Source organism: Oryza sativa, chromosome 11 (genome assembly GCF_034140825.1).
Source record: "Oryza sativa Japonica Group chromosome 11, ASM3414082v1".
Lineage (NCBI taxonomy): Eukaryota > Viridiplantae > Streptophyta > Magnoliopsida > Poales > Poaceae > Oryza > Oryza sativa.
This window is the reverse complement of record NC_089045.1, coordinates 19820138-19843903: the sequence shown is the minus strand read 5'-3', so window position 1 is coordinate 19843903 and position 23766 is coordinate 19820138. Positions and strand designations below refer to the sequence as shown.

Below are 23766 nucleotides of genomic sequence, written 5' to 3'. Positions count from 1 at the left end.
CACAAATATCCTGTTGTTCCTGTGAAAGCATGACACACTACGGCTGTGTTCGGATAGTAGGGTTGGGAACCCAATCTCCCCACACGGAGAACGGAGCAGTCCATTAGAGCGTGATTAATTAAGTATTAGCTATTATTTTTAAAAAAAGGATTAATTTGATTTTTTTAAGCAACTTTCGTATAGAAACTTTTTGAAAAAAACACACCATTTAGCAGTTTGAAAAGCGTGCGCACGGAAAACGAGGGAGAGGGGTTGGGAACTTGGGAGTTCCAAACACAGCCTAAGAGTAAAGTCAATTGAAACACATGAAGATAACCTGCATAATATTAGACAATTTATTATGGTTCAAAACCCTATCATTACGGCACCATTAGATTCACCAACAAAATATACTGGCTCCAAATAAAATCAATCTTTGGTAGACCTAGGCGCTCCAGTTGGCCAATTATACAATTTTTTTTGAATCATGAAGAGGGGGGATATTAAAGGCAAAGAAGACAGTAAAATGTATAACATGGCAGTTAAAAAATAGAAATGGTGGTTGTACTCTTGCGTATTGTTGCCCCCCCCCCCCCCCCCCGCCATTGTACCATAAATACTCCTTACAAACACAGGTTTTGATGGGCTTACAGAAGGCATTACCGCATTAGACCTTCGGTCCGTCCCTTTATATTTGGGTCCAGAAGGTTTTGTAGACCAACCCAACATGTAGCCAAATGGTTCAGGTTTGAATTTTGGAAAAAGTCACTTTTACTCAATTAAAAATAGGCCAAATCTAATTCATACCCATTAAGCAGAAAACCGAGTAGAACGACTCCCCCAACTAATGAAATATGTGCAATTTGACTCTCTTGAAGCTTTTGGAGAGCGGTTTCGCTGATGTGGTGGTGTAAACCTGGTCTTCGTCCCATGTGGCGTTGACGTGGCGCTTATGTGGCATTGAAAATTTTAAAAATATTTAGGACCCATTTGTCATTAACACAAAAAAATATATTGTGGGACCCACATACCATCCTCTCTCCTCTTCTCCCTTAACTCTCTCTCTCTCTTTCCCTTCGGTCTTCTACGGGTGATGGAGGTGGGTGTGGCCCCTAGCGGCGGGTGAGCGAGGTCGAGGGTTCTCGGCCTCCTCCGCCCCGGCGCTGGCGACGGCGGCGTCCAGTGGCAAGAGTGCGACGGCGTCAAGTGGCAAGAGTGTGGCGGCGAGGGCATCGACTGCGGCTGCTGCGGCAATGGGAGCACAAGGGCATGTCGGTCGGTGGCAACGGGTACGTAGCTGCCACTGGTGACCAGAGTCCAGAGCTATAGGGAGGGCCCTGCCCCCTACCCCCTAACCCCCCCTCCGCGGTGGCGGTTAGGGGAGACGGATGTTGTGAACACCGAGGAAGCGGTGACCTATTGTCAGAGCTAGATCCACGGCGGCAGTGCCTGAGGCGTGATCGGGACGGGATTTGGCTGGCGGCATGTAGCGACGACTTTGGGATGTGGAGGATGGTACCGGCGGCGGGCGGGCCTGCCCTCCGGAGACAAAGTTGGGGAGTGGTCCCCCGGTCAATGGTAGAGTCCATGGGCCGCATCGATGCAACGGGGTTGGCGTGGTCTAGCCGGCAAAGGCGTCAGGGAGCCGAAGACCGCCGCCCACCCCTCTCCCTCATCTTGCTGCTGACCGCCGCCCCGCTCCCTCGTTCACCGAACGGCCCGTTTATGCGGCGCAGCAGAGGGCATGAGAGTGAGGGAGACGGCGTCGACACCAGCCTCATCGGCAACGCCTCTTCCTCTTGGTGCTTGCCGCCGTCTCTGCCGCTTCCTTCGCCATCATCGCTGCTCGCCTCCATAGAGATGGCGTCGAGTTCCTGCGCCCGTGTGCGAAACAAGGAAAGGAAAGAGAACGGGGGGAGATAAGTGTGGTTTTTGACACTCGCCCGCTTCGGCCCTCGCCCGCCCATTGTTGCCACTGCCACCGCTAGGCCCCCGCCCACCACCGCCGGCCCTCCCTCCCAGTAGAGGACTGAAGGGAAAGAGAAAGAGAGAGAGAGAGTAAAGGGAGAGAGAGGGAGGAGGGAGAAGACAATGGTATGTGGGTCTCACATGTCGGCGGGGCTCACAATATATTTTTTTGTGTTATTGACAAATGGGTCCTATATATTTTTTTTAATTTTAAGGAAAAAGTACGAATTACCACCCCCGAACTATTGCGGTCGTCCGAATTACCCCCCCAAACCACAAAACCGGACATTCTTCACCCCCAACTATGCAAACCGGACGAATTACCCCCCTCGACCCAATCCGTGGTGGTTTTGGTCTACGTGGCGTACGCGTGGCAGCCCAGTCAGCATTTTATTTTTTTAAAAAATATGGGACCCATCTGTCATAGGCTCTCATCTCTCTCACTCTCTGTCTCTCTCACTCATCCTCTCTCTCGCGCGCAAGACAAGCGGCAGCAGCGGCGCACACGGTGGGCGGCGGCGCGGGATAGGCGGTGGGCGGGGGCGCGCCGGTCATACGGCAGCGGGGGCGCGCCGGTCATACGGCAGCGGCGGCGCGCACGGCGCGCGGTGGCACGAGACGGGCGGTGGGCAGGGACGGGTAGGTGGGCGGTCGGCGCGAATGGAGCGGACGGCGGCGCTCATGGCGGCTCGGGGACGAGCGGGCGGGCGGTCGGCGCGGGGACGGGCGAGGGCGGGTGGGCGGGCTGTCGGCGCGCATGGCGGCGCGCATGGCGGCACGCATGGCACGGCGGAGATGCGGACAAGACGGTGGCTAGAGGCGGCGGCGAGGCGGGGGAGGGGGGGTAGGGCGGCGCCGATGCAGGGGCGCGGGAACGGGTGGCGGGCCGCCCCCTCTGCCTCCGCTACCGGCCGCCCGCTCTGCGTCCGCCTCAGCCGCCCGCCGCCGCCACCAGCGCCCGCCTCTGTCTCAGCCGCCCATTGCCGCCGCAAGCGCCCTCTTCGCCTCCGCCTCCACATGCGCAGCCCCACCCCCTCCCCCGCCTCGCCGCCGCCTTTGGCCACCGTCCTGTCCGCGTCTCCGCTGCGCCGTGCGTGCCGCCATGCGCGCTGACAGCCCGCCCACCTGCCCCCGCCCGTCCCCGCGCCGCCATGAGCGCCGCCGTCCGCGCCGACCGCACGCTTGCCCGTCCCTGCCCATCGGCCGTCCTGCGCCGCCCCCCGCCGTGCGCGCCGTCGCTCCCGCTTGACCCGTGCGCCCCTGCCGACCGCCCGTCCTGTGCCGTCCCGCTCCGCCGCCCGCCGTGTGCACCGCCGCTGCTGCTTGACCCGCGCCGCCGCCCGCCGTGTGCGCCGCCGCTGCCGCTTGTCCTGTGCGAGAGAGAGAGGATGAGTGAGAGAGACAGAGAGTGAGAGGAGAGAGAGATGAGAGACTATGAGTCTATGACAGGTGGGTCCCACATTTAAAAAAATAAAATGCTGACTGGGCTGCCACGCGTACGCCACGTAGACCAAAACCAACGCGGATTGGGTCGAGTGGAGTAATTCGTTCGGTTTGCATAGTTGGGGGTGAAGAATGTCCGGTTTTGTGGTTTTGGGGGGTAATTCGGACGACTGTGATAGTTCGGGGGGGTAATTCGTACTTTTTCCTAATTTTAATGCCACATAAGTGTAATGTCAACGCCACATGGGACGAAACCAGGTCATCACCGCCACGTCAGCGAAACCGTCCTCTAAAACCGCCGAGGGAGTTAAATTGCACCGGTTTTAATAGTTAGGGGAGTTGTTCTACCCGGTTTTATGGTTAAGTGGACTTTTTCCTTAATTTTCGCTGATCCGAACTAAAATTTTTCGCGAACAATTTTCGCTAATCCGTGCGCGCTATGCTCGATTCGCTGTTCCTGCTCACGCATCCTACCTCGAGGGGTCCAGCCACATTTCTGTGGCCCATAGAGCTAATGGCCCGGCAAAGTCCCACCAAAGAGAGCGGCAGGCCAGTCTTGTTTGACTAAATGGACCGGAGGTATAGGATTATACCTCTTTGGGCTGGCCACTTTATCTCTGAAAATTTTATATGAAAAAATTGCTCCAATTTTGTGATCCACATTCCACAGGATGAGCCATGTCATCAAATAAATATCAACCGTTGGGTGCACGATTTGAATGAAGTGAACCATTAGATAAAAGAGAGAAAAATAAGTTAGAAAAAGTAAATAGTGTCATGGGATGTTCTAAACCCTTCAAGCACTTCCCATAAAATGTGTGGTAACAAATATATGAGAATAAAAAAAATATCTTCAAAATTATCCTTATAAAATAATCATCAATGAGTATTCAATATTAATTCTATTGTATCAACAATAACAAGTACCCGTGAAAATATGAATAGTTATATAACCTAATACTATCGATTACTTCACTACAGTTTAAAATTTAAAGAAACATGTGACATGGACGGCATAATAAATTTTGTAAAGTTTATTTAAATCTTATGACTATAAGATTTACGATAAAAAAACGTATAGATACTTCTCATCTGGTGATGACAAATCGCAACGCGTAAGAAATATGGCTATTTGCATTATTACTACAATTGATGCATTTAGATATTGTAGGAGGTAATGGTCAATAAATTATTTGTTGTTACAATGATATTCTTAATGACAAATCAAAATATATAAATCCATTAATGTTATAGCTACACTTCTTAAAAAATGTGGTAAAAACATATGCATTATTAATTGTTATTCAATATTTTTGTCCATTAACATAAATAATATATAAATATATTTAATAGATGGAGAAGTCATAATGGTGTGAACACGCGTGACTTAAGATGCTAGTTATATCTGATAATTTTAAATGAAAAAACTGCTCCAATTTTGTGTGCTAACTGAATGTATTTTCACGTTTATATATATAATACCCGTATTAGAGAGAAAATAAGAGTTCTCTATATTACAATTAATTGGATTTTACCTCTTCTCTATCTTAAAAATGGGCTCACACTTAATGAAAAAAACTATCCCCCATCAATCTCCATTCTCTCCTTAAATCCCCGAGAACTGAAGCAATCAGTGCAAAGTAGTAGTCATATCAAATTCTCTGGAACTCTCAGCCACTGGATGGTCGAGATTATGGGTACTACATATCCACATGGCTGGGCTATCCGATTGGTTATAGGAATAGATCATGTATATAAAATATGTATAAAACTATAACTTGGGTATTACGTATACTTGTGTATCAAGAAACCGCTTGTAGTCCTAGTTTGTTATCTTTGAAAATTAGATATAGGAAACTTAAACCGTATACTAATAAGTTTCTATCTTGTAAGACTGCTCCTTCGCCTATATAATGAGGGCAGGACACCCATTATCTGGAGTATTCACAAACAGATCGTCAGATCAATACACAACTCGGTGGATTTAAATCCCCAAATAGGAGTAGGGTAGGACACACCCATTTGGGGTATTCACAACCAGATCATCAGATCAATACACAACTCGGCGGATTCGAATTCCCAAACAGGAGTAGGGTATTATCTCTCATTAAGAGCGTCTAAACCTATCTAAATACTTTTCTCTGCATCCATACACTTTTATGTCTGATGCACTTCCCTGTTTATTACTACCGAATTCCAGTTTCGACGTGGACATTTTAAATTGAAAGCAACATGTGGCCATCGTAACAAAATGTAGTAGCATTAGTACACAATCAATAATTACCACTTTCATTAGTACACAATCAATAATTACCACTTTCATTAGTTATTTTTTACTCTACGCCCTAAAAACTGTGTCGTTGATCATTCATGATATATATAATACTCCCTCCATTTTAAGAACATAATACATATTTGATTTCGTTAGCACAAATTTTTGTCTAACAATTGCTTTATTAACATATCATTTATATGATAAAAAAGAATAATCATAAGTAAATAATTTTGAATACGGATCTACTGAATTCAATTTTATGTAAAAAAATATATCTATTACTAATTGTTGGTCCTAACCAAATAAAATACACATTATATTTGAAAATGGAGGGAGTACTATCAAGATTTGTTTTTTGAACGTTAATTATATCAATGAATTTGTTGTTGAAAACATTTTCGTTAATATTACAATTTTCTTTCATTTCTCAATTTAAATAAATAAGAACTTGTGGCTAAAGTTGCATGATCTCAAATAAACTAAAATAAAAAGTTAAATCAAAACATCAGGTAATATAATTAAAAGAGAATAGCAGCAGCTAGTAGCACACCAACGGCTAGTTAATTTATACTACCTCCATATTTTAATGTATGACGCTGTTGACTTTTTGTCCAACGTTTAACCATTAGTCTTATTAAAAAAATTTATGTAATTATGATTTATTTTATTGTGACTTGATTCATCATCAAATGTTCTTTAAACATGACATAAATATTTTTATATTTGCACAAAAAATTTGAATAAAACGAATGGTCAAACGTTGGTCGAAAAGTCAACGGTGTGATATATTAAAATACGGAGGGAGTATAACTCATTGTGCAGCAGCTTATTTCTTTATCTAAGCTCATGGTTAGTTAGGAATTAACATCTTGACTGTCCATGGGGCCCTTCAGGAGAACCTTAGCAGCCAAGAAACACCACAAGGCTGATATTTCCCTCCCCTTTTCTCTCCCGACTGGCTGTGTTAGTCAAAGAACACAAATAGTGCCCAAACCCTATCAAACCCCCCTTCTTTTGGCTACTAGTTTGAACAAATTTTCTTGTTAAGCCAATTGGATGGCCATAGTTAGGTCCAGGCATGGGTGAAAAGCCATAACCTTTTCCCCCCAATAATGACGAGGACTTTAAGTTATCAGCTGGTCTATCTGATGCTAGATTGCTACTGACACTTTGGGTGATTAGTGGGGCCATGTAGGATGATGCATCCATGCAAAACATGTGATTGGAGAGAAAAGGATCTGTACATGTGTTGCCATATGATTGACAGTAGTTAATTTTGTGTAGATTAATCATCTCTTGTTGTGTACTTGTGTTCTTGAGTTGAAGTAGAGACTTAATGGACGAACTTTTGCATTTGTTTTTGATGAATTGGACAATTCTGTGTTGAAATATTGAACTGCTGTGAATTCCATGTGTGCCAAGCAGATTTGTTTTAGTTTGTTTGCGTAAAATTTAATAAACCATGGAAACCCTTTTCTTCAGGCTTTCGAAATCTGGCTAGGACAAAGGGTGCAAACTGTACAGGATAAAGAAAAATCTGAAAGGCTATCTTACATTACACTGTAGTTAACACAACTTAGTGCCCAATTTGTGGACAAGTTATGCTTAAAGATGACCGAGAATGCAACAGATGCAAAAGAATCCAAAACTGGTTTTCATGATGTTGATTCCAACTGGCCTGCATGAATAATCTAATGCTCCAAACCATGGGCTACGACCTGTCTGTACCCATGGAATTTCTGCATTTGGGAGCAGTGAAATTAACATCTCCTGGTCCTCCTTTGTTCGTGTAACTTTTGTCACAAGATCCTCCAATCCTGTGTTGTTTCTGTCCCCTTTTTAAGGAAGAGAAGGCTAAAGTTGCTGTTGCTCCCTAGCTAATGAAGAGTTTCTGAGAGGATTAAAGGCATGCTAACTTTTGCCAATTTGACACTTGTTATTCGTATACTTATCTGCTGTGTCATACACAGTTATGCACATTTCAGGTTTGTAAAAGCTGTTCGTTTTCACATCAGGCTTTGCAAATAGTTTTGCAACAATTTCACACCAAGATTAACTACTAAACTTGATATCTCGCAATGTTTCTTCTGATTTCGTTGGCATATAAAATCTAGTGGTTGACAGCTGAGTAGCTAAGAACACCTGAAACTTGTATGAACAAGTTTTGTAACGTCGGTTGGTGACTTTTTTTTTTTGGCATAACAGAACTCCTTCAGTAATTAAAATGTGATACTTGTAACATCTTATTGCTTCAGCTTGATCCCAAAATTGGTTAAGTCGGACTATTTGGCCAACCTGGTACAGTATTTGCATCAGTGGTTACCGGTTAGTGTGAAGACAGGTTGGGTCAGGGACTGCAATTTTGGTTCGAGATTTTCGTTTTTTTCTCAAAATTTTGTTAATTTTTTTTAGAACAGATCAACTTGCATTGATCCGGCTTTGTAAGAAAGCCGAAAGGATACAGGAACAGTCTTACACAAAACATAAAGCACATAAAAATTTTGTGAATTTGGTCAAAATTTAGTCAAATTCAGTTAAATTATGTTAAAATTTTAAGAAATTTCAGTCCAAAAGTGCTGAAAATCCCAAAATTTCGAGAATGAACGAAATTTCGGCCGAAATCGAAAGTGCAATCCCTGGGTTGGGTTGGTATATTCTGTTAGTATCGCACTAATTTCTTTATTGCTGTGCCAAGCATAATATTCCCTGTAGATATACTCCAAGCATTTTGGTTTGCTGCTCCAAGAAGCATCTGGATGCTCCTCTGCCATTCCCTGAGTCTGTACTGAATACTTATCAGCCACTAAACACCTGATACTAATCTGATCATTTTCTGAACTCTAACCCCTCAGTTTATTTTAGCACAGTACTTACTCCTACCAGTTGCATAATCATTCACTGATTCATAGTCAATCAGGTCCTACCAGTTGCTTAATCATTCACTGATTCATAGACAATCAGGTATAAAGACATGGACTGACAGAATTCAAAGTTAGTTCTATAAAAGAAAAACAGAATTCAGAGTTGCAAAATGAAGTTGAACACAGGGGTTAAATTAATCCAAGACTTAGCCACTAAGCTCCTTTACTGGGAAGCAAACAACCAACCAAACCATACATTCCCGTCACCTGAAACTGAGACACTTGATCTTCTCAGCTAAAAACAAAAAAGCCTCATCCACCTTTCACTTTTTTTTTCTGAATCCGATTTGTGTTCTTCAGCACATGCCAATGCCCAATGATCATTCATGCCATTGATGCCATTAGCAGCAAGCCAGCAAATACCCAAGAACACTCTCAACTAAGTAAATACTACTACTAATTACTCCTTAATTCACTGTCACTACACGCTGCTAATAAACACATTTATCACCGGTTGTTCTTGAATCTCGATCAGAGAATCAATCAGTGGACGATCGATGATGGTTGGTTTTTCAGGAGCAGTCGTCGAGCAGGGCGGCCGGCGCCATGCGGAAGGCGCGGTCCCAGGCGTAGCGGAACGTGACGGCGGCGGAGGGCTCGATGCGGCGGCCGTCGCCGACGAGGTAGTCGCCGGCGTCGCGGTCGAGGCGGAACAGCCGCGGGTCGACGGCGACGGAGCTCGCGAACCCCTCGGAGCGGAGGCGCACGCCGCGCGCCGCGCACGCGCACCGGTTGCGCACCGTCACCTCGAACACCGGGTCGTACCCCGCCTTCTCGCCGGTGTTCGCCTGCTCCACCTCCACGCTCGCCGCCGCGCACTTCCCCGCCGCCGGCGACGACCTCGCCGCCGCGCCTAATTCCACAGCCAGTCAGAAACAAAGATGGATGCATGGTGTCTTTGATCAGAGAACACCAAGAACCGGCAAGAAAGATGTATCCTACCTTGGATCAGGAGGAGGAGGGAGAGAAATGCAGAGACTAGGAGAAGCTTGATGGGCAGTGCCATGTTTCAGATGTTCTTGAAAGTTTTTTCTTCAGTTCTTGGAATTTGGAAGCTCTGTGAGATGGAAGAGGAGAAGCGATATGATCAACCTGTATTTATATGTATTTATAGGGGGAGGGGAAAAAAGGTGAAGGCAGGCAGGTGAGTGCACAAAATCAAATGGTGATATGCTTCTCAAGTCAAATTAGGCCCCTACAAGATTACAAGTCATGCTACTGTGTATACTACTAGTAGTGCAGCTGCTCCCTGTGATTTTTGGTCCACAGATTAGTACAAGATTAGCATGCTGAGGCCCGGTTTAGATGGCAAAAATTTTTATTTTAGGTATCATATCAGATATACGAACACACATTTAAAGTATTAAACGTTATCTAATAACAAAACAAATTACATATTCCACCAGAAAACTACGAGATAAATTTATTAAGCCTAATTAATCCATCATTACCAAATGTTTACTGTAGCAACGCATTGTCAAATCATGGCGCAATTAGACTTAAAAGATTCGTCTCGCAATGTACACGCAAACTGTGTAATTTTTTTCCTATATTTAATTCTTCGTGCACGTGTCCAAACATTCGATGTGATGGGTGAAAAGTTTTATTTTGGCTGTGTTTAGTTCAGCGTAAAGTTTGGATTTTGGTTGAAATTAGAGATGATGTGATTGAAAAGTTGTGTGTGTATGACAGGTTGATGTGATGGAAAAGGAATGAAGTTTGGATCCAAACTTTGAATCTAAACATAGCCTTTATAAACTAGACAGGGCATCACTGAAGTGAGGTGTAGACCAATAATTAATCCTGATAAAGTGTATCAACAAGTGCAGGGCAGGGAGGCTTTAACCAGGTTGATAATTCTACAGCTCTCCTACTTTGTGTGCCTCAGGTCTCTGTCACCTGCCTTCTTTTTTCTCTTCAGAGAAAAAAGAGGCTGGAAAAGATAAATAAGTGAGCAAGTAAGTAAGTAGATTGGTGCAACTTTGGATCTTGTGAAGGGATACGATCGAAGTTCTCAGCAAATTGTTTGATGTAAAGGCCTTTCTTGGCATTACTTTTAATCTACTTTCAGGTAGATGGATGGTACTTCAAGATTGTGAGCACTATCCATTTGAAAAATCCTTAATATTCAGTGAATAGCCTGTAGCAGCCATGGTTCACATGAACAACATAGTGTCATGCTTCAACATAACAAAACAGATATATAAATCACAAATGTGCATGCAGCACTTTAATTTGTAACTTGGCCTGTTTTTATTTCCCTCTTTTGTAAAGCAAATGTAGTATAACATTTAGTAATGTGGCCAATGCGTGTATCGATCATTGCGCTGTAAAAGAAGCAATCGGTTGCACATATTTACACAGAAACGTTGGTGCATGGAAGCTCAAGTCAATTAGTCAATTCAGTCTCACAATTAATCTCTCCAAATGCAACACTGTTCAGAAGAAGACTTGAGCACAAGTCTTGGGAGGAAATTTCCATGCAGTCATCTCTCCATGTGATGCTGCGAAAACAACTCAACATCACCATATGGTCCCCTTTCAAGAACCGTCCTCTCTCTCTCACGGCTCACAAGGACAAAATCTGCAGAACCAAATATACAACTGACATGATACAACGGTTGCATCTGTATATCTCCTGCATAAATGTCTGCTTGCACAGATCAGCTGCTGATGAAGGCCTTCCATCCAATGGGAAGTGATGAGCTTGTTAATAGGTTTTTCACATTGTTAATTACAAGCTAGTAGGTCAGTCAACTCACGCGCTTTCACATTGCGGTTGGTTGCTTGGAGCTTGGATGTATCCGCCGGCCAGTTTGGAGCAGAGTCTTCTCGAGTCTACCTGCTGGACAATGACCCGGCCATGGCCATTACTCCGAGCTTTTGACTTGTCTGTGCTTTGATCCATGACGAGGCTGCATGCTATCTTATCTCTGGGATTAAAGAGAAACATTTTATATCTATTTTTTAATAAACTAATAATTAAAAATAGTTTTTTTTACACCGTAAATTACACATATTTATACACCATAAAATTTTAAAACTTATCCAGTAGTTACACCGTAAATTTCAATAATTACATTATAATTTCTCTAATATACACACTGTATAAGAGAATAAGAGAATTAGGATTAAAAGTAATTGATTATCCATTTGGAAGAGAAATACTTACATATGAGAGAAAGCAATCTCGTAAGCAAAACATAACTGAAATCAAGTTAGATATGTGGCATCATAATTTTAGCAAAATTAATATCCTGTTGTGTTGGAGTATAAGTAAATTGTCTGTTTTTTCCTGCTAGTTTTTAAGCGATCTGGTTGGTACATATAACTTGGCATTTGCATTTTTCTTTTTAGAATTGAACATTTAGGAGTTAGGATGATGCAAATAGATGAGAAGGGTTGAGGCATGCACCTGAGTAACAGGGATAAAGAGAAATTCAAGGGCTTCATAACTCATAGCTCAAAAGTTTGACTAAATATTGTTGGGCCGGGCCAAGCCCAATAACTGAGAAAAGCCCACATATATTACACTAGGAATAAGTTCAAGTTAGGTTCCTTAACTTAACAGATGGTTCGATTTTTATCCTTGAACCGAAATACTAGATACAACGGGTCTATCAACTATCAAAACCGATGTAATGCAGGTCCCGTAGAAGTATAGCGGATGGTTTTGTCCGATGAGGGATGGGGCCCACGTTGACTCAGCGCTGTTAACTCGGGTTAAATTGTCACGTCGGACGAAACCACCTGTTGTACTATCATCAGACCTACATTGCACCGGTATTGGTAGATGAGAGACCCGTTGCATCTGGTATTTCAGTTCAAGAACAAAAATCGAAATTGCTGTCAAGCTAAGGGACCTAAATTGAACTTATTCCTTAACAGTATACACAGAGCTGGGGAGCCCAATGACAAAATATATGGTTTTGAATTTTGTAATCCAAGCCCAACCAGTGTTAGCTTACCTAAATGTTGGGCTCATATCGGTTATCTGTTTGGTATAAAAATGATACGAGAACTAATTGTGCTCATACACTATTTTCTGTTTATCTCATTCCTCTGGTCGGTGGTACCTTCGTAGCAACGTTTACTCACTCAACGATGAAATGCAATTCTTCGATGCAATAAAATTTTGAATCAACGTTTTGATCTTTGGTTATCCTTCATAGTGAAATATCTTGAAGTTTGCAACGAAAACTTGTATATCAACTAGACGATCGTGAAAAAAAATGTCGATCTATAGTTTACTAGTTGCCTGCTCCTGAAATGGTCGAAGCCACACCCATCAAAAAGGGATGATATCCAAATGCATTTCAGCTAGTTGTAGTCAAACCACACCCATCGACCTTTTTCTTTTCCAGCACCATGTACATAGAATGCGATGGCATGCACAAGCGAAGAAATGATTAAGAGAACTGCATTTGCGGGGGAGTTAGGGGGTTTCTATCGTAATGCATGCCACTACTTAACCAGGGATTCATGTAAATACTAGTTTAGCTTATTATTGCCGTGACCACTGCCTACCTTTTCACATTCATTGAGTAATGCATGCAATTATTGATCGATAGAGATGTCATGGTATGGCTTTCCATGTATACTATATATCTACGAAGCTCATCCTCACTAAGTACATTTAATGCTAATTCTCTTCTCTCTCATAAAGTTACATCACCTCAATTGTTTTTAGTCTTTAGATGATTCATCAAGGGTATAAATTGCATCTCTTCCCCCAAAAGACACACTATACAACCCAATCATTTATAACCTATGAATAATTGATAAAAGTAATATCTATATATATATATATATATATATATATATATATATATATATATATATATATATATATATATATATAAACACATGGAAAAAATCGTACAATAGGTAAGAAAGAAAATTTTACAACTCATATATATTATATTATCACACAATTCTCCCACAGCAACGCGCGGGGTACACATCTAGTTAGCTAAATAATTGCGTACGTTTGGGGAATATTGTGTCCACGCTGGTACGGTAGTAAGTTAGAAGGGAAACACAAATAGCTTTAGATTCTTTTATTTATTGCGCGGTGATTTTATTAAAAAAGATCATGCTCATGGTATCTTTCTCTAGTTAGCATGAAAATGGTACATAAATTTTTCGACGTATACCATTTTCGTAAATAATAATAGAAATGATCTTATTATCAATTGTTTCGGATTGTAAAATTCAGTTTTTTCTGATTTTGTCTATGTCATATTGAAGTTTTCACTAAATAGTTAAATTTAAACTTTCAATCATACCAGTATCATTTTTTTAAAATATAATAAAATATAATATCGTTTTAGATCGTTTTCATCCTTACCTCTACTAGCTTGGACGTTATCACCACCTGGATAAGAAACGGTTACGGAGTAAAAAGGATATCGCCTTTTTATAGCCAAGAACTAACAAGTACGTTCCAAACTAAACTCCATTGATCACGAGAACACATATATATATAGCTGAAATTGAAAGCGTTTTATCCCAGGATTATCTCTGCTATATAAATCGCGAATAGATTATAAAATCAAAGGTGTTTTTGATTATTATTTTGTGATGAACAATTGGCATTTGAGATTATTGGTTTTGATATTTGGAATTTATTCACGAAGTGGTTTTGGAGATGATTGGATTTACAGGTGAATCGCAGGTTCTGTGTTATTTCATGTGACCGGTCAGACCGGGCTCTGGTAGCCGGTCAGACCGGCGTGTATCGCGCGGTCAGACTAGCCCAGCCCGCGGTCTGACTGGCCGACTCTGTGTGGGTTTCGGTTTCGGGTTGTTTGTTTGGATATCCGTGATTATTTCATGATTATGGCTTCTAGATGGATACTATACGTATGTAATACTGTTATTTGCTACTAATGAGTCAAGTTGGAGATAGCTTGGTCTCGGAATATGGTTTCTTTGTTTATTTCATGTGTAGGTGACTCGATGCCTCGGGAGAGTATTTGCGGTGATGGACCGGGAGTCAGCTTGGGGATAAGACGACGTCCGTGGTGGTCAGAGATCATGCGGGATACTTAGGTTAGAGTTGATGCACGTGGTTGATGGAGATTCCATATATGGCATACGATGGAGGTATTGTGTGCGTATGAGATGCGGAGTCGAATCTGGAAGGAGTCCAAATTTGGTACGATTGGTTATGTAAAATTTGTTTCTTGTACGAGAGGGTTTCCTAAGGTGTTTAGGACTCATAGTATGAGTTTGGTTCGTGGCTTTAGGCTGCTTAACTCATGTATAAATAGAGGGGGAGCGTGAGGCTTCCTGGTATCGCTTTTGAGAGCAATTGAGTTGAGTTTTGAGTTAGGGTTTCGAGTTTAGTCGAAATTTTTATAAGGACTGCTGTTGGTGCACTTTGTAAACACGGAGAGAATCAATAAAGTCGTCATCTACTTTAAGAGTTCTTCGATCTGTGTTTCACCGGTCTAACCGGCGATATACCAGCGGTCAGACCGGCGGCATTGCGGCGGTCAGACCGGCGGGAGCACGGCGGTCAGACCGGCGGCGGCAACGGGCGTGGCAGGCGACTTCGGCAGTCAGACCGGAGATTCAACACCGGTTAGACTAGCGGCATCTACTCGGTCAGATCGACATATCAATCTTAGTCAGACTGACTTCCGTCGATTTCGAGGGTAACTTTTATTTCCGCTAAAAGTTTTCGGTTTTTGGGTATACCAACCATTCACCCCCTCTGGTTGGCTTAGTTAGTGTGATTCGATTGTACATAGATTTCTTATGACATATAACCCCCATTGGTCCATTATCCTCCGGCTATATATACGCACACCCTACGCCCATTTCATCGCATCAAGAGTTCAAGATCGATCAATTCAGTCACACAGCTACCATCCTCAGGTGTTCAGAAATAATGACTGTCAAGGCTACCATCCTCTCGCTCTTCTTCCTCGCTGCTGTCCTCTTCCATGGGCACAAAGGTATATAATACTATTTATCTCTTTCTTTCCCCCCAACATATTATTACCTTTTCATAGGATTTGAGGTAAACAGGGTTCACAATCTTGACGAATTTCAAGAATTTCGAACATCTTAAGGCAACTTAAAATGTACATATGTAACGATTATATTTAAAATTTGTCAAACTCCATTTAAAACTTTTGAAAAATAACATCTTAATGAGGCTTGAAAATCACTAGCGAATTAGGATCGGAAATCATGGTACTCCCTCCATGTCACGCCCGGAAATTCACTAGTAATTTCCGAACTTATTTGTGCATAAAATCCTCGTCCAGGAATCAACCGAGGTACACAAATTGACAATTTAATATACAAATCCATCATAATAATAACGTTACATATTTACAAAAGAAAAGAAAAATAGCAGCGGAATTAACGGTCTAGCGATGGCTTCAGCTCCACTCCCACAGGCAGCTCAACTAGGGTATAAGCCAAACGTCTTCTCCTTCTGGATCCTTTTTCTTCAACTAAGGTTGATTGATTATTGCAAGAATGAGCATATGACATACTCAACAAGCCACACAGCAAATATGTAAGTGCACAGGATAGCAAAGGATGGCATAATATATGCTCATTTGCAAAAGCAGTATTTAGCAAACATTTAAGAGCAGTAAAACAATAGAGTAATTTAATCATCAATTTTAATCAACACTGAACAGCACACCCGTGCTGCTCAGGCCCAACCATTCTGAACAACCATACCCGGCTGTACAGATCTAACTCCAAACCAGGGGCTAAGAAAATTATTACTAATTATAGCATCCATAATTATTGTGAGAGGTGTGAGACTAATCACGAAAAACATTGCTCAACCCGCCCATGACCGCGGGCATGGCTATTCGAATAGTTTTACTCTGGTCAGAGGTGTACCACTGTACCCACAAGACACAGCTCCACGACATGTCACCATGCGCCTCAATACCACCACGGTACCTCGGAAAGGAACTGTGACAGTACCCCTCGCACAACACAACTCACCAGAGTGCACCAATCCTAGATCATAATCACCCCGTCTATAAATATAACCAGAGGCATGGACTCCCCAGAGACCCCCACGGACTTCTCGCCGCTTCTCAGTCTGGTACCCCGTAATGAACCATGCTATACAAAAGGTAAAGCCGTTGCCCATGCTAGCTTGTGGTTGGCACGGTTAATGTCTCACAACAGTAACTCGCGAACCGGTCCTTAATTGTCATAAGCACGACCTTCAAAACCATGTGCTCACAACCCACCATTGTCAAGTTTTAATTATCAATTAATTATCATAACACGATCAACCATCGTGAGCTACCATTAAATATAATCATAAATAATAATGGAGTAGGATTCATCCCATTAATAAGCTAATGTTTCTAAGCATGGCTAAGCAATTATATATATATAGCATTTAGCTGAACCAAACCAATATATAAGGTTCAAGCTAATCAATTTATTACCCAAGGTATCAAGGAATAGGGTATTCAATGCAAATTGGCCATAACAAAGGAATATGTTCACACCACCCGGTGACATTCGAAAATAAATGCACAGTTGAAATAAATAGAGAATTTAAATATAGAATCAACATGCTCAAAGGATTGTGTTTGGGATCTGTGTGACTTGCCTTGCAACAATCGGTCTTCAAATAGTCTTCTGAACCACTTCCGACGCTCTCACGGACCTTCGCAACGACGGAAACGACAAGCTAACACGCAAAACGAATAAAAGACTAATAAAAACCAAATAAACAGTACATAAAAAGTAAACAAACATGTAGATCATGATTTTAGATGAATTATGAGAATTGAACGGCCTTATTCTGACTTCATATGAATTAGTTATGAATTTTACAAGATTAATTCCAATTAAACCTATTAAAGAAAAGACTATTCCAAATTAATTAAATAATTTACAAATAATTTATAACTGAGATATAAGACTAAAACATCCTCTGGAAATTATTGGAATGAATTTAGTAGACGACGTATAGTAAAAAGAACTAATATGCCATTAAAAAGGGATAACAGGATTTATATTGATTTTAGACGGCTGAGATCAACTTTGACCTAGTTGGCAAAAATTGGATGGCTCGGATTGATCTGATTTTTTAGATGGCTGCCACGTGGGATCTGAGAGACGGCGTGGCACTTAGATGGCAGGGACAGCAGTTGACAAGGCGATGACATGGCAAACACGCGGGATCGACGCCGGCGGCTCTATTCGACGGTGAGGATGGCAAACGGTGGAAACCGAGAGCACGGGGAGGAAGAGGAGAACGCGACAATCCTTACCAACACTTACGCGGCGACGAACGACGAAGGAGATGGCCGACGACGAGCTCCGCAGGGTGGCGAGATACTGGTCAACAACGACAGCAGCGTTCCGGCGTTCTTTGGCGAAGACGAGATGGTGGACGTTTTTCTCCTCGCAGCTGCGAATCCAATGGAGGCGGCGGCGACCGAAGGGGACGACGGGAGGTGCAGCGGGGCCTCGCCGGAGATCAAAACGCGACAGCGAACTTCGGGTTGACGGCGACGATAGAGCTCGGTGGATTTTGGCTTCGGGGAAGGGGTGGACGGGGTGGAGCTTGACCTTGCGGAGCCGAGAGATGCGACGGAACAGGTCGTCGACGGCCGAGGCGGCTGCTAGGGGCGGCTGGAGCGGCTGCCGGCGGTGGACAGAGAAGACGAACGCGGCGACGGTGCTACAAGCGACGGCAGAGAGAGGGAGAGACGGCGGCCGAAAGAGGAGAGGGAGGGGACTCTATTTATAGCCATGGGAGAGAGAGATCGGGCTTGGAACGCAAGGAATCGCGCCGGGAAAACCTAGGGTTTGGTGGAGAGATAAACTCGAAAACGAATCCAAATTCGCGTCGAATTCAAAGGGATAAAATAGGATTTTTTGAGGAAGAGATAGAAGAGGATAAGGGAAACAAATCCCCTCAACTAAATTTAGAAATGCACGAGAGGAAAGGCCGAATTTGGAGGAGAAAACGACGCTGGATCGGGAAGAACAGGCTGTCTGGAGGTTGAAGATGATACTGTAGCGACAGGGAGGAAAAGTAGACTTTTCGCTGGGCTTCATTTTCCAAGGCCTGATTGAAGGAGGGACATGAAATGGACTTTGGAAAAGAGAGGGAGAGGGCTGCAGGCTGAGAGGAGACTGGGCTGAGAGTGAGAGGACTTTTCCTAATTCGGCCCGAAAAGGAAAAGGGGAATTTAATTACTTTTTCAATTAAATTAATCACCAAAATGATCTTTGAATTGTTAAAAAATACTTCCAATGCTCAAATAATTTCAAGAAAAATCCTGCAAATAATTTGACACTCAAAGTACTTAACAAGATTATAATCAGACCATTTAATGTTTAATTTATTATTTAAATAATTGCTGAACTGCTCTTTGTATTATTAAAATTAAGAATGCTCTTTGTATTATTAAAATTAAGAATTGAACTCCGAAAAATCCGAGAAAATTTCAGAGAGTATAATTTACCATGGAGAATTTAATGAAAATTAAATCCAGCCATGCTTTATATTTAGGAAATTTTATTTCCCACATTTAACTTCACTTGTAAATTAATGAACATTTAATATAAATTCCAATAATAATTTATTAAATAATTTATAAATCTTAAAACGAAAATCAGGATGTGACACTCGATATACTTTTGATAGACATATTTTTAAATTCGAAAAATTTATTTTTGATAGGCATATTTCAATCCAACAACCTCTCCTCTTAATGATTTTCTCGGATTTAATGCGTGACTCTCCATCCTTTCACACAAGACTGGCTACATGGGCATCGAGAAATGTAAATATTAATTAATTGCTTGTTTACGAGGAATAACTAGTAGCATGTTTAAATGGATGATAAGTAGAATTACTTTTCCTTGGTCTATGTGCCAAGATGAAATATGACTATCAAGAGTAGATGGAGGGAGTAATATTTAACCCTGATAACCACATTCTGCAACTTTATCATGAAACAAACCAATAAAATTCTAATACATCGAGAATTGAATCGAAATATGTCCATGGCATAATTATTAGTACTCCCTCCGTATTTTAATATATGACACTTGACTTTTCGAACAACGTTTGACCATTTATTTTATTTAAATTTTTTATACAAATATAAAAATATTTGTGCTATGCTTAAAGAATATTTGATGATAAATCAAGTCACAATAAAATAAATGACAATTATATAATATTTTTAAATAAGATGAATAGTGAAAACGTTGGTTAAAAAGGTAGTATATGTTTGCGTGGTGGTGCACGCGCGGATGTGCAGGCGAGGCGGTGGGGTGCGCGCCGTCCGACATCCACGCAGAGAGGGAAGCTGGTGGAAGGGCAGGCAGAGTACCAGGTGACAGTGGACAACACCTGCTCATGCCCGCAGTCGGGCGTCACCGTACGTGCGCTGCCTCGGCCTGTCGAGCATCGAGCCGGTGGACAAGTCCTAAAAGCATTATCACAAGCAGCTCGAAAAGGGTCTTCACAGGCGGGGCGGCCGTCCGCCTGTAAGCCAACGTCTTCGGCGGCGGGGCGGCCGTCCGCCTGCGAAGATAATTTTCGCGGGCGGACGTTGGCTAGTTTGGTCCGCCTGCGAAAATAGGAATCGGCCGCCTGCAAAAAAAAAAACTTCCACCTGCGAAGATAGGTAGAAAATATTGAAATTTAATAATAATTTGCCCGTAAATTACTTTTAAATTATTTAATAGAAATTCTTGCATGTAGATTATTATGTACATATATTGGAAGATTATGAAGCATTTGGTACTGATAAATGTACATATATTACATTACTCAAAAGTGTTGCCAAAATATATATATTACAATATTTTTTTACATTGTCACTTTAAATACGCCATCTAGTTAATACATTATGGCATAGCACTGTTCACTCCCGAAGATCTTTGAATTTGTCACTTGTGGCTAGGGCACCCTCTGGGTCGAAGAAATCCCCTTTCACATGACAGCACTCATGGTGGATGAAGTGACACAGGTCACGCTGGACATTTTTTATGCCTGTATCGTCAAAGCTTGTTCGACATTGTAATCTTGGCAACTGCATGCATTGAAGATAAACAATATATTAGTATCATAAATATATGAAGTTGTCTAGCACATAGTATAGAGACTTACATCCTCCGCGTTAGTCCTGTACCTCCCATTAACTCTAAGGAATTCGCAAGCGTAATACCCGCAAAGGACCGTTCCTCGCGGTTGCTTGTGACACTTCAGGACATATCATAAAAGATAGTTAAAATTTACAATTAGTGAAACAATTCGTATACATTAAGTGAGTGGAGTAATACCGGCCAATAGGTACGTACTAGCAACTTCTCCCTTGTTCGGGTCTGTTCTCCACCCTTGAACTTGTAGTACTGGTATGCTCTGTATGGATGTCGTACCGTTTCACATTAAGGAGGATATTTATTTATAATACATTCATATAAAATGCAAGAGTCATAATCACTTACTACTGTAAGATTGTTAGAAATTCTTTGTATGACTGGTGTTTGTAATCGAGAGGGTCCAAGACTACCACGGTTCCGTCTTTAGGGTGGATGAGTAAACAGATATAATGATCGCTACATATTAACAACGGCATAGTTAGTTAGTACCAGCTAAAATAAGACATATGTGCAGAAGATAAATGTACCCGACTTACTTAAAATTATAAGCGGCCATGACGACTCTCTTATTTTGAAAGTGTAAGAAGGCTCGTCCAATGTACTGTGCGACAGTAATCAATTTCTCCTTGTGCAAGCCCTTCTTGTATTCAGCTATCTCTTTTGGAGTCTTGCCCTTCAGCTAGTCTGACCCTGGTGCTAGCTTCACGGTATGTTGTGTTTGGCAGATTCGAGTTGGATCCAAGAATCCGATAGGTTCTTTTGTCTTCTTAGCATCCATGTATTGCATCCTACAAAAGAAGTTTGTTAGTAACAATCACATGGATTTGTATTGTACATATTTTTCATATAATTAACTAAAACTCATACACACATGCACCAAACACCGACGTAGTTGACGTCCATCTTATCCCGATGATATATGGCGTGGAGATATGAGAAATCTAGCCATACGTAACCTTCTTCGCCGAAACAATCTACCAGTGATCGAGTTGTTATATTGCCCAAGCCTTTCTTGCTGGCCTACATGTAGAAGGTATGTAACCTTTTCATCTCTCATGGTGCTTCGTTCAGTGCCCATTCCGGCAAGAGTGCTTTCCCATGTTCGTACTCAGCCGGGCAATCATCGGTTGCGAACTATTTTGGCCCGGCTAGTTCAGCGGCCTTCTGGGGGTCATCATCTCTGAGCTTGGCACGTTCCTTACCCCCTCTGAAGACGGTTACCATGAACTTCTCCTTGTTCTGATCTTTGGACTTGGAGTCGTGGCTACTAAGCACTTTAGGCACCTCAGAACTGGTAGTGGCCTTCTCAGGGACAGTGGTCTCTTGCACCTCGGGGTCTTTCGCAGGAGAAGAGTCTTCAAATATTTCTGGCTCTGTACCGTCCCATTCCAATCCTGGTACTTCTTCTATTTCTGACCCGACTGATGCCACAAATTGCACCTCTAGTTCTGCCACTGTAATCTCCATGGGCACATCCGGCACTGGAATCTCCATGGCTGCCTCCGACACTGCAATCTCCGGTGGCACTTCCGGCACTGGATTTTCCTTTTGCATCTCGGGTTGCTCTGCCTTATTAGTCACCTTCCTCTTAGGAGGTCTCGGAGGTTTTCCCAACCCCGGTTCTGGCACCACAGTTTTTCGTGTGTCGTTGGTGCCCAATCCAAAGGATATGTCATTCTTGTGCCAGAGAATTACAAGATCGACCGCATCCCCAAGTACGGATACACCATCTTCAGTCAGGAAGTCAATGTCGTAGGACTCAAACCCTTCGTGGACCACTTGCGGCTGCACCTTGGTATACGCATCGGGTATGAACTCTTCGTTGTATGTTCTCCCAGGGATAGCAATGGCTGTAGCGGCCTCAAGAGTTTTCCTAGAGTGTCCAATGGGAACGTGCAATCTGCAGGGCGTATTCTCCTTGAGGTCATCGAAGGGGTAATCTGGCTAAGGTTCTTTGGTTTCGGGGCGAGGCAAAATCATGTGCTTGACGCAGAAATCCATCATTTGCCTTTCAAACTCCGCAGCCCCTTCGTCTCTAAGTTTATCCTTGTACGCTTCACGCTTTTTGTGGGGGTCATGTTTGAACCCTTCCTTCCAACTCATCTTGCTCGACACACCTCGAACCCTTCCCCCATGCTCAGGAGTACCCAGCGCCGTACTTAGCACATCTTTCTCCCTCTTAGGCTTGAAAAATCCTTTCTTCTGTGAACTGGATAAATTCTCTAATTTATCAGCAACGCTCTGTAGCTCCAGATCTTCAAACGATACTTTTCCTTCATCCGTGATCTTAGGAGTTCTAGCTCTTACCCAGTTCCTTGATCTCTGTGTCCATTCCTCAATTGGTACCGGTTGCCCCTTCTTCCTCATTTCCTCCTCCTCTTTTGTCCACTGCTCCACCTTTGGTGCGTATCCTGCCGAGCCTAAGCGATGAGGAAATTTGTTCTTCTTGGCATACTCTGCATACTTTTGGCTCCTTTGAATTTCTTCCAGGGAGTTCTTCAACGTCAGAAAGTCGACCCACTGATTCGGGGTTATGTTGGCATACGTCGAAAACGGTGTGCGTCCTGTCTTGACAAATTTCGAGTTCAAGGTGGTTTTCCAACCACGCCAAGACTTGGCCATTGTTTGCAGTGCACAATTCCTCACTGCTGCCTCTGATCCATCCGGGAACTGGAAGATTTTCTTCAGCTCTTTCCATAGGACTTCCTTATCCCCATTCGATACATGATCGCAGTCCTTCACCGTGATGGGGATCTTTTCCCTTACTATTATGCCACATTGTGAACTGAATTTCACACGTGCCAACTTAGGGGCGAGCGGCTCTCCTTTTGGCGAAACATAGGTAACAACATGGAACCCTTCATCCTTTCTATTCACGCTTCTCTCGCCCTTCCTTTTCTTCGCCATAGTTGACCGTTCGGTTTTCTTTGAGCCGGTTGTGTTAGCTGGTACCTCGTCAATTTGCGACGGAACTTTTTTCTTCGGCTGCCATTTTGATCGCCGTGGCGCCGTTTCCTATGAGAAGGTATACATGACAGTTTCGAATTAGCT

The 23766-nt window shown here is 42.7% G+C and overlaps 1 protein-coding gene and 1 long non-coding RNA gene across 2 annotated transcripts; both read right to left on the bottom strand.

Moving 5' to 3' along the window:
• Positions 1 to 8697: 8697 nt before the first annotated feature.
• On the bottom strand, positions 8698 to 9666 carry LOC4350562 (TPD1 protein homolog 1B-like). Its single transcript, XM_015760333.3, has 2 exons — positions 9529 to 9666; positions 8698 to 9439 (listed from the first exon to the last, which is right to left on the bottom strand). Exons 1-2 carry the CDS (start codon positions 9590 to 9592, stop codon positions 9099 to 9101), a joined length of 405 nt encoding a protein of 134 aa, XP_015615819.1. The 5' UTR covers positions 9593 to 9666; the 3' UTR covers positions 8698 to 9098.
• A 6108-nt stretch (positions 9667 to 15774) lies between these two features.
• On the bottom strand, positions 15775 to 18298 carry LOC136353887 (uncharacterized). The gene is made up of 3 exons (XR_010737395.1): positions 17862 to 18298; positions 17195 to 17275; positions 15775 to 16058 (listed from the first exon to the last, which is right to left on the bottom strand). It is a non-coding gene; the product is annotated as an uncharacterized lncRNA (long non-coding RNA).
• Positions 18299 to 23766: the final 5468 nt, after the last annotated feature.